This window comes from Gavialis gangeticus, unplaced genomic scaffold, assembly GCF_001723915.1.
Source record: "Gavialis gangeticus isolate Ggan-Ray unplaced genomic scaffold, GavGan_comp1, whole genome shotgun sequence".
Taxonomy (NCBI): domain Eukaryota; kingdom Metazoa; phylum Chordata; order Crocodylia; family Gavialidae; genus Gavialis; species Gavialis gangeticus.
Genome location: NW_017728993.1, coordinates 50,872,393 through 50,884,449, shown reverse-complemented (window position 1 = coordinate 50,884,449; position 12,057 = coordinate 50,872,393). Strand labels below are relative to the sequence as shown.

The 12,057-nt window shown below is 42.7% G+C and overlaps 1 protein-coding gene across 2 annotated transcripts in view; it reads right to left on the bottom strand.

Annotated features, from left to right (window-relative positions):
- PLA2G4A (phospholipase A2 group IVA) overlaps positions 1-12,057 on the bottom strand; it is a 140,168-nt gene that overhangs the window by 94,398 nt on the left and 33,713 nt on the right. For both annotated transcript variants that reach the window (XR_002094706.1, XM_019501734.1), the window contains exon 3: positions 5,426-5,507. Coding sequence is in view for 1 of the 2 variants with exons in the window: in XM_019501734.1 (XP_019357279.1) it covers positions 5,426-5,507 (82 nt within the window). In the remaining variant the exon portion in view is untranslated. The remainder of the gene's footprint in view (positions 1-5,425; positions 5,508-12,057) is intronic.

Below are 12,057 nucleotides of genomic sequence, written 5' to 3'. Positions count from 1 at the left end.
CTGGGACTCTTCAGCCTGAAAAAGATAAGGCTGAGAAGGGACTTGGTAGCAGCTTACTACTACATCACGAGCATACATTAAGGGGTCGGTGAACAACTGTTCATCAGGACACCCTTGGGGAAAACTAGAAGTAATGGTCACAAGCTCCTTGAAGACCATTTCAAGCTTAACATTAGGAAAAGCTTCTTCACAGCTAGGGTGTCCAGACTGTGGAATAGGCTCCCTAGGTGATGCAACTGCCTACCCTGGATATCTTCAAGAGGAAACTGGATGGTCACCTTTCTGGGGTTACCTGACCCCAGTTGTCTTTCCTGCTTGGTGCAGGGGGCTGGATCTGACGATCTTTCATGGTCCCTTCTGGTCCTGAATTCTATAAAGCTATGAAACTATGAATAACCGAACCTCTACCAATACAGCCGCAAATAAGCCCAATACTACACTGCCAGAGGATGCTTCTAGACCAGGAAATGTCAGGTTGGACCCATGGCCTGACAGGAATGATAATAGCAAAGAAGAGTGGGTGAAAAGGGGAAAGCCAGAACTGGATGCAACCAAGGGTACCCAACACCCACTAGAACTAAACTGTCAGGTAAACCATAGAGGGAGACCTGGCAGGTGACTTAGTGACTACATGGTATAACCTGAGTAAGATGTCGGGGTGCATCCAGCTAAAAGTGGTGGAGAGTAATGTAATGTATGTATTCTGTAATATAATCCATTGTGTGAATTGGAAACGTAACATGAATGTGTAACAGAAAGGGAGCAACTTTGAGGAATCTTGCTGGCTGTGATTCCGGACTAAAATCCCAGAGGCATGTAGAAGTAGGAAGAGGAAGTGACGAAAAGTGATGAATAACCCTGCATGGTCCTGCTGGCTATATTTCTGGACTCCAAATCCCACAGACCTCAGGAAAGCAGGAAAAGCAAGTTACCACATAGCTGCAGTCTGGCTACATGCCAGAGAGCAAGGAATTAATGGGAAGCAACTCCATAGCACAGCTGAGCTACAGACTGAGTGAGCGTAACACCCAACGTGGAGACCTGTACAGAGTCGGTCTGGGCTGAAGGCTCGTTCTTGGGTGCACTTCTGGAGGTGGGGGAGGGAACTTTATTTGCTGAATCTGTGTATTCTAGTGGTACTGACTACTCCCTGTTACTTACCCTTTTTAGTGTTTGTTGTTATACTATGAATGTCTACTTACCTGCATTTGTCCCTCCCTTCTGGCCCATTGGCTTGTAACCCTAATCCCTAGGACTTGGTATATAAAAGTAAGAAAACTCATATTACCACAAACTTTTGTTCTGTTATTTTCCTTTGGTATTTAAGTGTCAGAACACGGTCTCCTGATCCTGGGATTATCCTTCTATTATAGTCTTTCACAGACACTTTTGGTTCTCTCAATTTTTTTGTGTTCGTTACACCACTCTATTCAATTTCTATTATTACATTCATTTCTGTGTCAATATTTATCTTGTAGGTTACATAAATACCTTGTATTTTAAGTAGCCAGTCTTTCAAGTTTCTGTGGTCTTCCCTGTATTTAAGACAACTCCTCCTGCTCACTTAAAGTTTCTCTTTCTGCTCTTACTGCATGCACTTTCCTGCTTCCTCTACACATTTTACCATAATGGTTGAATTTATTGATACAATTGCTGCAATTTCTATCATTTCTGCCCCAAACTAAGACCATATCTATACTCGTTCCAATTACTACATCACTGGCATTGTTTTGAACATGCCATGTCCCTGTGCTTCCCAACTTAATTTCTGTCAATTTTTCTACTGCTGCTTTCTTAACTGCACTCAAACATATTTTGTATTTCAGTTTTCTCTGCAGATGGGCATATATATATACAATCTTTCTAGTGCCATACCTTTCCCTCTTACTAATCTCTCACAGACTTTTATTGACATCTGGTCTAAGAGTCTCTTTGGGCACATCAACATGTGCCTCTTTCAAGTGGGCTTAGCCTAAAATCGCTATTTTTAAGGCACATTAAGAGTGCATGTCTACATATGCACAGCCTTAATGTACCTTAAAAATAGCAATTTAAGGCTAGCTGAGCCTAAATTTGATACCTGCATAAAGTAGGTATTAAATTTAGGTGCAAAGAGCTAAGTCTTATTAGCACGTGTAGACGCACTAATGCACATTAGTATGCTAATGCAACTTAGCTATTCGCAACAACATTTACTGCGTCTTAATGTGCTTTAGCACATCCACATGTAGACATACGCCTAAATTGCCTTAATGTGCCATAAGCAAAAACACATTAAGTTTAGATACACATAAGTACCTGTGTAGACATACCCTTTGTCTTTCATTTGCACAAGACTGAGCTTTTATTTTCAGGTCCATGACAGACTCCTCTACTGCTTCTCATTTCTTTTGTATTTTCATCCTGAACATATACCTCTAATAAGTTACATGTATTCAAAAGGCACAAGGATCCTCAAACATTTGCACTATTTCCCTTTTCCTCTCTCTCTCTCTCTCCCTTCATGGAAGGCTCTACAACCATTTAATGTATTGTTGGCAACTTAAGAACACAGCAATCTTTTTCTGTTCCTGAAATTTATCTGCCCTTGTGGCTTTCATACAGAGCTCAAAATGAACCTTTTACAGGCACACTCAGAATTGCCTTTGATGCTCAGGGGCAGTGAGAGGTTGACGTTATACCTTACAGGCTCTGTTCAAGGTATTTTTGTATTACCTCTCACTTGGCCATCCAACACACTGTATCTGCCGGTCCTAATACCATACGATATCTTTAAATATGAAACATGGTAAAGAGAACTCATTGTTCTGTTCAAGAAATTTACATAAAAACTATGAACAAATAAAGGACTATGAACAGAGATGAGGTACATGCATTAACATTGTTCTAGAAGAGCCTGATAACCTGGTATTTGTTCCAATTCTGCCTCAGCAAGTAGTACAGTCTAGATCAACCCCCAGACAGCCATTAGAGATGCCACTCTTCCTGAACACACTACATTTTCAAAATTACTTGTTCTTTGGCACTGGCTCTACTCCTTTAGTAAATCAAGTAACTTCCTTGTAGCAATGACAAAAATTGTTTATATAGAAAAATCATGAAGTAACTATTTGAAATACAATTTTTTTGGTTTCTCTTAATGTGGTTTAGCATCTGAAAACAAAAAAGGGCAGGCACTTCTCTGCTAGTAAGTGCACCCCAGAGCACAAGACACAGACTACAAACAGACATAGTGTACTTTACCTCTCCTCATATTTTACTGTATTTCTACACAGGTGTGAACTGAAATCAAATCAGACTTTTTACACTAGTCCCTGGCTTCCGTCAGTCAAATCACTTCAAAAGCATGGGGAGCACTCTAAAATGAATAAAAGGAAATTTAAGCATCAGCTTAAATTTAAGCACACGTTATTGAACTTGGGGAATAAAACGTTTTAGTCATCGTTACACTGTACTTGGGAATAGAAAGAGCAGACAAGCAGCAGTAATTTGGTTCTGCCTTCCAAGGATTGTATTGTAAGTATTTATGTACCACCCTTTAGCTACTTGCCAAGAGGAAATAAAAGCATCTCAGAACTCACAATGTCTTTCTCTGGCCCACTAACGTGTTAAGATTTTTTCCCAGGAGAATGATGTGCACATCCGTAAATTAACTGCCGTTCATTCAAGTTAATTGCCAGTCATTTCATGGAAAGACCTGGCAGAGGGGAAGCAATGCATCTTGGAACAGCTATGCGTATAAATGGCTGTAACACTTGTGTTTTTATCTGGGTTAAAATCCTGGATAGTCAAGACCACTGCTGTTTACTGTCAGAAAGACTTCATAGACTATAGTTAAACTGCTCATCTGTAGAGGCTGAGGTTCAAGTCCTTGGTTAAAAACAAACTGAGCTGGGACTTAATGCTGATCTTCCACATTCAAAGTGTAAGTGTCCAGACACTGGGCTATTACGTATTAAGAAACAGATCTCTGGTTTTCACCAAAAATTCCAACCTAGAAGATAGAAACCATCTCCAATGACAGAGAAGCTGACTCATTCCTTCAAAGAGTTTCAGTTTTGACAATAAACCTTTCCTGATGGCAACAGAGGGGTAAAGGCACTTAATCGGAAAATTCCCAACCAGTCCATGAAGTATCTGCACAAAGTACAGGAGCTACAGTACAATACTCAGATGTCTAACATCTATGCACTGTAACTAATATGATGCAAGAGTTTTCAAGTTCCAACACCATGTGGTACATTTGATTTCATAAATATATATACAATTGAAATGCTTTGGTAGTTTTGCCTTGAGGCCACGAATCCTGGAAGCCCTGGCCAAAGATTTCCCCGGCTGAATTCAATAAAGCCCTGCCTGTGTCTAGCAAATTTTGTCAAAGCCAAACTATTTTCATAAAACATTTTTGGTTTTAACAAACTGTCATTTTTGATGGACCTTCTTTAATGCCGACTAAGAATAGGAGAGTATACTACAACTTCACACACTTTTTGCCATTTCTGTGGGCTGAACTCATTTCAGACACCAGGGATTCTTACTGTCTTCCATTCCCATGCATGTGTCTTCCACACTGCTCAGTGCTATGTGTATATCCTCTTCCCACGTGTCCCCTCCCAGGTGCCCCTATCATGGCCAGGGCTCTTTGTGCCCCTTCCATGTCTGTGATTCAATGAGTGTTCTTATCCCCCCATAGTTAGGGTTCCTCATTTTCCCTTCATGCCAGTGGCTTACACTCTGCTCCACACTACACAAATCCCCAGACACAGAAGAGTCACCACTGTCATACCTGACAAAGGGGCCAAGTGCAGAAGAACCATGCAAGAAAGTAGGATAGATGAACAAATAATAGCACAGCCATAATTAAAGACGAAAGACCACAAGAAGCTGACATGCTTTTTTGTATATTTTTCTTAAAATGGCCAATCCTTTTCAGTCATCCTGGTGGTTTCTTGCCATGCCTGCAGCTACTTTAAGGGAACAGAATAAACTGAAGTGTGTAGTTGTAAAATGTGCAAGCTGCTTTATTTTTTTGTGCTGACTCATAAGGTCCTTAGGTTGGTCATGGTACTTCCTAACAGACCACAGACTTCTAAACACACTGCAATTTTCAGTTTCATTAAACTGAGAACCATCTTTCTGACTAAGTCACTGACTAATTCTAGGGACTGTAAGCAGTCCCTAACTCCTTCATCCTCTTTTGGATCATGTGTGGGAATGGAGGTAGAACTAACACATCAACTAAAGTGAATGAACAATGCAAAAGCAAGTATGGTATTTAAAACAACAACTCCTTAAAATTAGTGACATTTAGAGAGAAATTGCTAATGATGCTTTAATATAGGCTCAGGGTACTACACTCTGCATGAAGAAATGCAAGTCCTCAGGTGAGAAATAGAGAAGTGAAACCAAAAAAATGAGTACTCACGCATATCACCAAAAGCTCCTTTCGTGACATTTCTGGCTTCCTTTATTGTCACATTGAATCTGTGGGAATACTGGTGTTCTACCTGGAAATGAAAAAATTTTGTGGTTAAAAAGGAAATAAAACTCCCAAGAAAAGTTAAAAAGTTGTCAAGATAAGCTCATTTTGTCCAAGGAACGAGAAAAAATAATTCCTTATTCAAAACGTAAATGAAATGCCTACTGGAAAGAACATTTTAAGCTGTATTTCACCCTTTAATTTCCTGTAGCTTTACTAAAAGGTCAGGCACTGCATTATAGTTAGCCCAATGTTCCTGCAGCCACTCCTGCATAACAGGTTCTTCCTCTAACACACCTTTTCTTTGTTTTTTAATGTCAACGAATAATGCTCCTCCTTTCCAAACTGGGCATCTGCTTGAAGGCATTTGGTAGTCACTGACAGATTGGTAATGTGGAAGAATTAAAATGTATTTTATTCCAGTTTGTGTTTGTTACTGTTGTCCCACAATAAAGAAATAATGTAATTTTATCTAAATGTAAGTTACTGAATAAACTCAATACATGTATAAGCATATTGCACATAGAAGTGTGTGAGAAGAGGGATAAATATAGCATGGATAACTCCAGCACATATAACAATTCTCAGTATAAATAGGCATAACCTAGATGAATAACTTTGAAGGTTGAACCACAGAAGCTTACTGATTCCACTACATTTCAAGAAGTTAGACTCTTGTGTAGTTCGAGGTACTCCCTGCTTCCTAAGAGTCTCTGAACACTGCAAGAGCAGTCTCTCTACCAGTATTTCAGTACTCTCACTGCCACAGCCTGAATGAAACCAGTAAGTGTAGAAACGTGAGAAAACAGGAAACAATATATATATATCTTTGCAAACAAATATCTTCTGATATTTAGTAAAGATGTGTACTTTTGTTTCCTGTTTTCTCATGTTTCTACACTCTATCTATCTATCTATCTAGAGAGACATATATATTCCATTCACATAGTTTTCCAGTTTGCTAAACTCTAATACACTGAGGGACTGGTATATGGCATTCTATAATATTGTGAGTATTATCACCATCTATAACAGTGTAAAAGGCAGAATGCATAGCCCTTCAACAGAGAAGCCACATAAACTAGTGAACAGAGTACAACTATGGAAGCTAGGAGACCTGCACTCTCTTCCTGGCTCTATTTCTTTGTGCATTAGGTAATTCACTCAGTTTTTCCCGGTAAAATTGAAGCAATTATACTTATCCATCTTCTGTGAGCTGCATTTAGTTTATAAATTAAACAACTGTATATCATGGTTTTACTATTACCCTTTTTGACAGGGTATAGCATGTTGTTCCAGATAGGAGTCAGATGTTTCTTTAATGTGATCATCTTTATTGGCAAACAATATATACAGTTTTATTTCCCTGACCACAATTGAGCAACAAAAGACTATCTTTTCTCATAGATCAAAGACTCTTTAAGCCACTGCTCAGCCCAAAATGTTCTTTTTATTCCTTTCTCAAAAATCACACTCCTAGTAATTATTCAATTTATAGTTAGTGCTTCCTTGCTAACCACTATCTTAGTATCTCTGGACTTTTTCACATTTCTCTTCCAAAGGCATAGCAAACTGTCACAAAATGATAACCAAAAAAACCACTCCACCACCTGACTTACTTGCACCTTTGATATGGTTTGATGATATGTGCTTGTGTTTGTGGTAAAGACTGCTACGGCTTCAACTATCTTGTTCCATTAAGGAACTCAATTGTTTACTATAACTACCGTAGAAGAGGGATAGGAGTTAAAACAAAAACAATGTGATTTTTATATTTATATTGTGGTAGTGCCTAAAGAGAACAGTGAGTTTGGGTCCTGTTGTAAAAATGTATGATAAACCATAACTATAGTGAACTGCCTTCACTGCTGCCTCTTAATCTTTGCTTGCTTCTTGATGCTGCTCAAACAGGTTTAATGAGTAGTTCTCACTTTTACAGGACATCACAGATTATTAAATGTCTGTTTCATCATGTTGTGGTTTTCAATAGTTGCTCTGTCATCTATAATTAAAATAATGCTGTAAATGAAACACAGACACAACAACAACAACAACAACTTGGGTTTAGCTTTAGCATTGGATGTTGTGTTTTTGGGGGGCCCAGTCAGAGAACTGAATACTCCAAGAGGGAGGGCAGGCTTGTCCTTAAGTTACCAGACTGGAACTCAGGTGTTTTAGGTTCAAGAGTTAGCTCTTCCATGGAAATCCTATTTGCTGTGGAAATCGTATTACCTATATATTCTTCCATACAAAATGGCCCCAAATAAATAACGTATGCACCTTGTTTTTGGAAGGTAAAATATAGAAAAAAAGAATATTTTCCAGTCACGACCAACTGTGTGACATAGCGTAAGTCCTCTTGGGAACACAGAGGCTAGGGACAGATATTACACATAAACTGGTATAAGTGGTCAGAAACCGATTTAAACCTGCAACAGAAGAGAAGTTCAGTGCACGCACACTGGTTTCAAAATGATGGACAATGGTTTAATTAGACCTGGGTGGATGCAGTATCAAACTTAACTGATTTAGGTTAAACTGGTCTATCAAAATTTCTGTCCCAAATCCAGTCTCAACTCAAGTTATGTCTCAATCCCCCGGCATCCCAGGAGGCGCTGCAGCTCCCACTAACTACCTCCCCCCTTGCAATTCAAGCAGGACAGCCTCTGCCCCCGGCTGCACCAGACCACACCAGCAGCCCTAGCCCTGGTAGTCACAGACTTGAAGCAACATTTCCAGCCCCATCACCAGAAGCATGAGGGGCAGGTGAAGGAGGGAATGGATTTCTGTCCCATCCCTGGCTCTCCCTGGCTAGGGTCTGCACAGCAGCAGAGGTGGAGAGAAGCTCCCCAAGGCAGGGGCTTCATCACCCTGCAGTGTGGCTCTCCTACCCCAGCCCTGCCCCCTAAGCACCTCTCAGTCACAGAAGGGGCAGGCTGGGGAAGGAATGGGCCCTTGCTTCAGCCCCAGCCATTCCAGCTGGGATCTGCACAGTAGATGGAGGGGAAAGCTCCCAAAGTGGGTGATTTCTCTTTCACAGAACAGCTCCACTCGACTACAAACACCCCAGCCCCACCCTGTCACTATCCCCCTGCCTTCCAGCTTTGGGGGCTTTTCCTCCCACCCTGTGCAGACCCTGGCTGGGGGGCTAGAGTGGGGATCCATGCCCCTCCCATTGGCCACCCCATGACTGACAGGCAGGAGACTGGAAAGGGGGCAGGGCAGCCTAGCAGAGGTGGGAGGTGTGAATGAGTGACCTCTGCCTTCTGGCCTTGGCCAGCGCAGGCTCTGCTCGCTTTGGCCAACTGATGAGTGAAAATGTATGCTGTCTGTCTGTGACAGAACACCCTTTAGGGAGCTGCCAGGTGGTTAGTGAGAGCTGCCATTTTGGAGAGTGGCCATGAGAACAGCCAGAGGGGAGTAACATTGCCCAGTGGAGTTCCTGGTCCAAAAACATCTTGGAGGTAAGGGTAAGGCTATGGGGAAGGAAGAGACCTCATTGGTCCTGGGCATGACCTAAAACTGCACCCTGCTGGGATAGGGAGAACTGGTGGGGACCTGCATGTGGTGGGGCAGGACCATCCAAATGCCAGGACTGAGAACCTCCCCGGTGTAAGGCTTGTTGGGGCACCTAAACCCCTACCCCCACCATTGGGTGGGTTACAGAGAGAGTTGGGGGGTACAGGTAAGCTTATTGAGAAGTGCCTGAGTCCCATGAGATGTTGGACCCTGGAGGTGGGCCAGGCATGCTCAAAGAGGAGCACCTGAGCCCAAAGGGGTGTAAGACCCTGGGCCTTGAGAGTTGCAGGACAGAGTTGTGGGGCCAGTTAAGCTCAGAGAGTAGCAGCTGAACCTGAGGCCCTAGGTTAGGGGCAAAGTTGTGGCCCAAGAAAGGGACATAGTGGTCCAGTGAGGGACCAGGGGTGAAGTAGGCCCATAGTTGAGCAGTTGCTCAGTCCCATTGGGTGAGAGCCACAGAAGATGTTCAAAAGACTGCACCAGGGCTAACCAAGGGGTGAAGAACAAAGCCTGAGGATCTCTTTGTGTAGGGTGGAGTGAGTGTGGCCTGGATAGGTGGTATGCAAGAAACCGAGTGAGAGCCGGTGAAGTGCAAGAGGCCCCGGTGAGATGAGGGTAGTATGTGTGTGTGGCCACAAAGGGGGCAGTATGGTAAAGATCCAACTGTGTGCCCAGTTTGACACAGCCTTGAGCCAGAGTATCATCACACAGTGTGACATCAGCGAGGCATGGGACACATGTAGGGATGGTAGGAGTGTATACTGATTGCCCACAGTCATTTGGGCACACGAAGGGCAGCCTCTTATCTATTTGACATCTTAATCACTTATCAACAAGGCATGGCAGATGAGCAAGGCAGGCAGTTTGCCCAGAGATAAAGGTGGAGCCATAATAATACTGGACCTGGAAGATGCCTTTATCACACTGTCCATTAATAGTCCAAACCACAGGCAGTCCTTGACTTACAACATTTTGAGTTACAACATTTAGTACTTACAACGTTTATAAATTGACACCCTGTTTCAGCTTTCTGATGTCAGTTTTGACTTTACAACACTTGATCTGACACCACACCACATCAGCAAACAAATTCGCCATGTCATCTACCTGGAGAACACCTGTCCAAACTTCCTTGGACACTTTCTTTAAGAAAGCAGACGAGACTCCAGAAAAACCTGCAGCCAAGACTCCTGAGAACACTGCAGCCAAGAGCCTTTCAAAAAGTCCAACCAAGAGCCCTTCAAGAAGTCCACCAAGTCACCTCAAAGAAGTCCTTCCAAATCAGTATGACTGCTATTTACAATATAAATATATTAATGTAGCTATATGACTGTCTATAATTGTACAAAATTCCTGGTTATTTTTGGTGAAAATAGGGTATCGGGCCTTGGTTCAGGAACCAATCCCCCATTATAACATTGTTTCCTATGGGAAAATCAGTTCAGAGTTACAACGTTTAGACTTAAAATGTGGTTTTCAGGAACCAATTATGTCATAAGTCTGAGGACTGCCTGTATGCAGCTTGAAGAAAGCTGTGTAGACTGAACTGATTCCACCTCCAGACTGTTGATTGTCTGTACTTAGCCAGAGCATCCAGGAAGTGTGGCATCAGGAAGTTAGTGGTGTGAGCTGCCTCATGCAGCCTGTCTTCTGGGATGTAACACTTCCTGGACACTCTAAGTCACATAAGGTTAGGACCCAGATGCTGGATCAGGCTCAAGGTCTACTCAGGGAGCTGGTAACCCAACAGGGGCTTTAGACAGATATTGCCAGGGCTGGGAAAGCTAGGTGGTCCCAATGGGCCCAGAATTGGAGTCAGGGCTCAGTAGGGGTCAAAAGGAGTCCACTACCAGGAACTGAAAATGACAGGGACAGTCAGGCAGGGAGGCTGAAGCCTAGAAGCCAGGTCCTGTATCACAGGCCAGGGCTAAAGGGCTCAGTGAGAGTATAGAGACCAATAAGGCCAAGACCCCTACAGAGTGGATAATAGTACAATAACATCCACAACATTTGGTGTGTGGCGCAGGGGAGGAACAGAGCCACACAATCTGCCCTTAAGGTTACAGGTGCCCTGCAAGGGAATAAGCGAGTCAAGAAGGGCCTTGAGGGCCAAGCTAAGGTGAACAGGTTCCAGAGGAGGTGCGTGGTAATGACTTGCATGGATTCAGGTTCTCTCTAACTGCCCACAGTTAGCCTCCATTACACTATCTCTAGTAAGAACAAGGCATGTCAGGTAAGTGAACAAGGGAGGGCTGAATTAGAGCCTGAGCCAGGCAGGGAACACACAGCCACCAGGGCCATCAGGGCAGCCTCAGTGGCCACAAACCTGCAACACTTTTCCTGTGTTCCTCTTAATGTGTTCCTGTCTTTAGTAAATATTCTCTAGTTGCCTCACTTCCTCTATTGGATACAAGGCAAGCAATGAAAAACTGTCTGATATTCCACTTTTAAAATGAATTTGATTACATTTCATTTTCCTATCATTATACTTGGGATCAGACCATCATGCTCAAATTTAATTCAAATGTTGCAATGTGATCTGATTTTAAATACAAACTCTCTCTGTGTGTTGAGAAACTAATAAGGTCTCGTGTTTTTATAAAGAGTCTAAAACTATTCATGCAGTGGAGTCCAGTTATGCAAACTACTCAAACATTCATACAATGTAAATTGATCATAAGATGTGTCCAAAGTATGAGTGACTGGTGCCTCCTGAATCTGGAAGGGCACCCGCAGAAGCCACTGACCCTGTCAGGTGGGGCACCAGCCCCACCAACAGCATCAGTGTCGGCCGTCAGGGGAGGCACTGGCCCTGTTGGGGAGTCACGTGCACCCCTATGCACCCCCTACCAGTCCCCTATGCTCCAAAGCATAAATCAAGAAGGCCTGACATGCATGAACTGCATAATTTTTTTCACTTCCTGGCACCAAATAAACTTAAGCAGACAATTGATTTGTGGAAGTAAGGGAGTATTTTGTTTCAACAGCAACTTTCGTAAAGCACAGTGCCTCCTTTTCATGCAGCTAGGATCTGGAACCAACTTCCAAGAGAAGTGGTG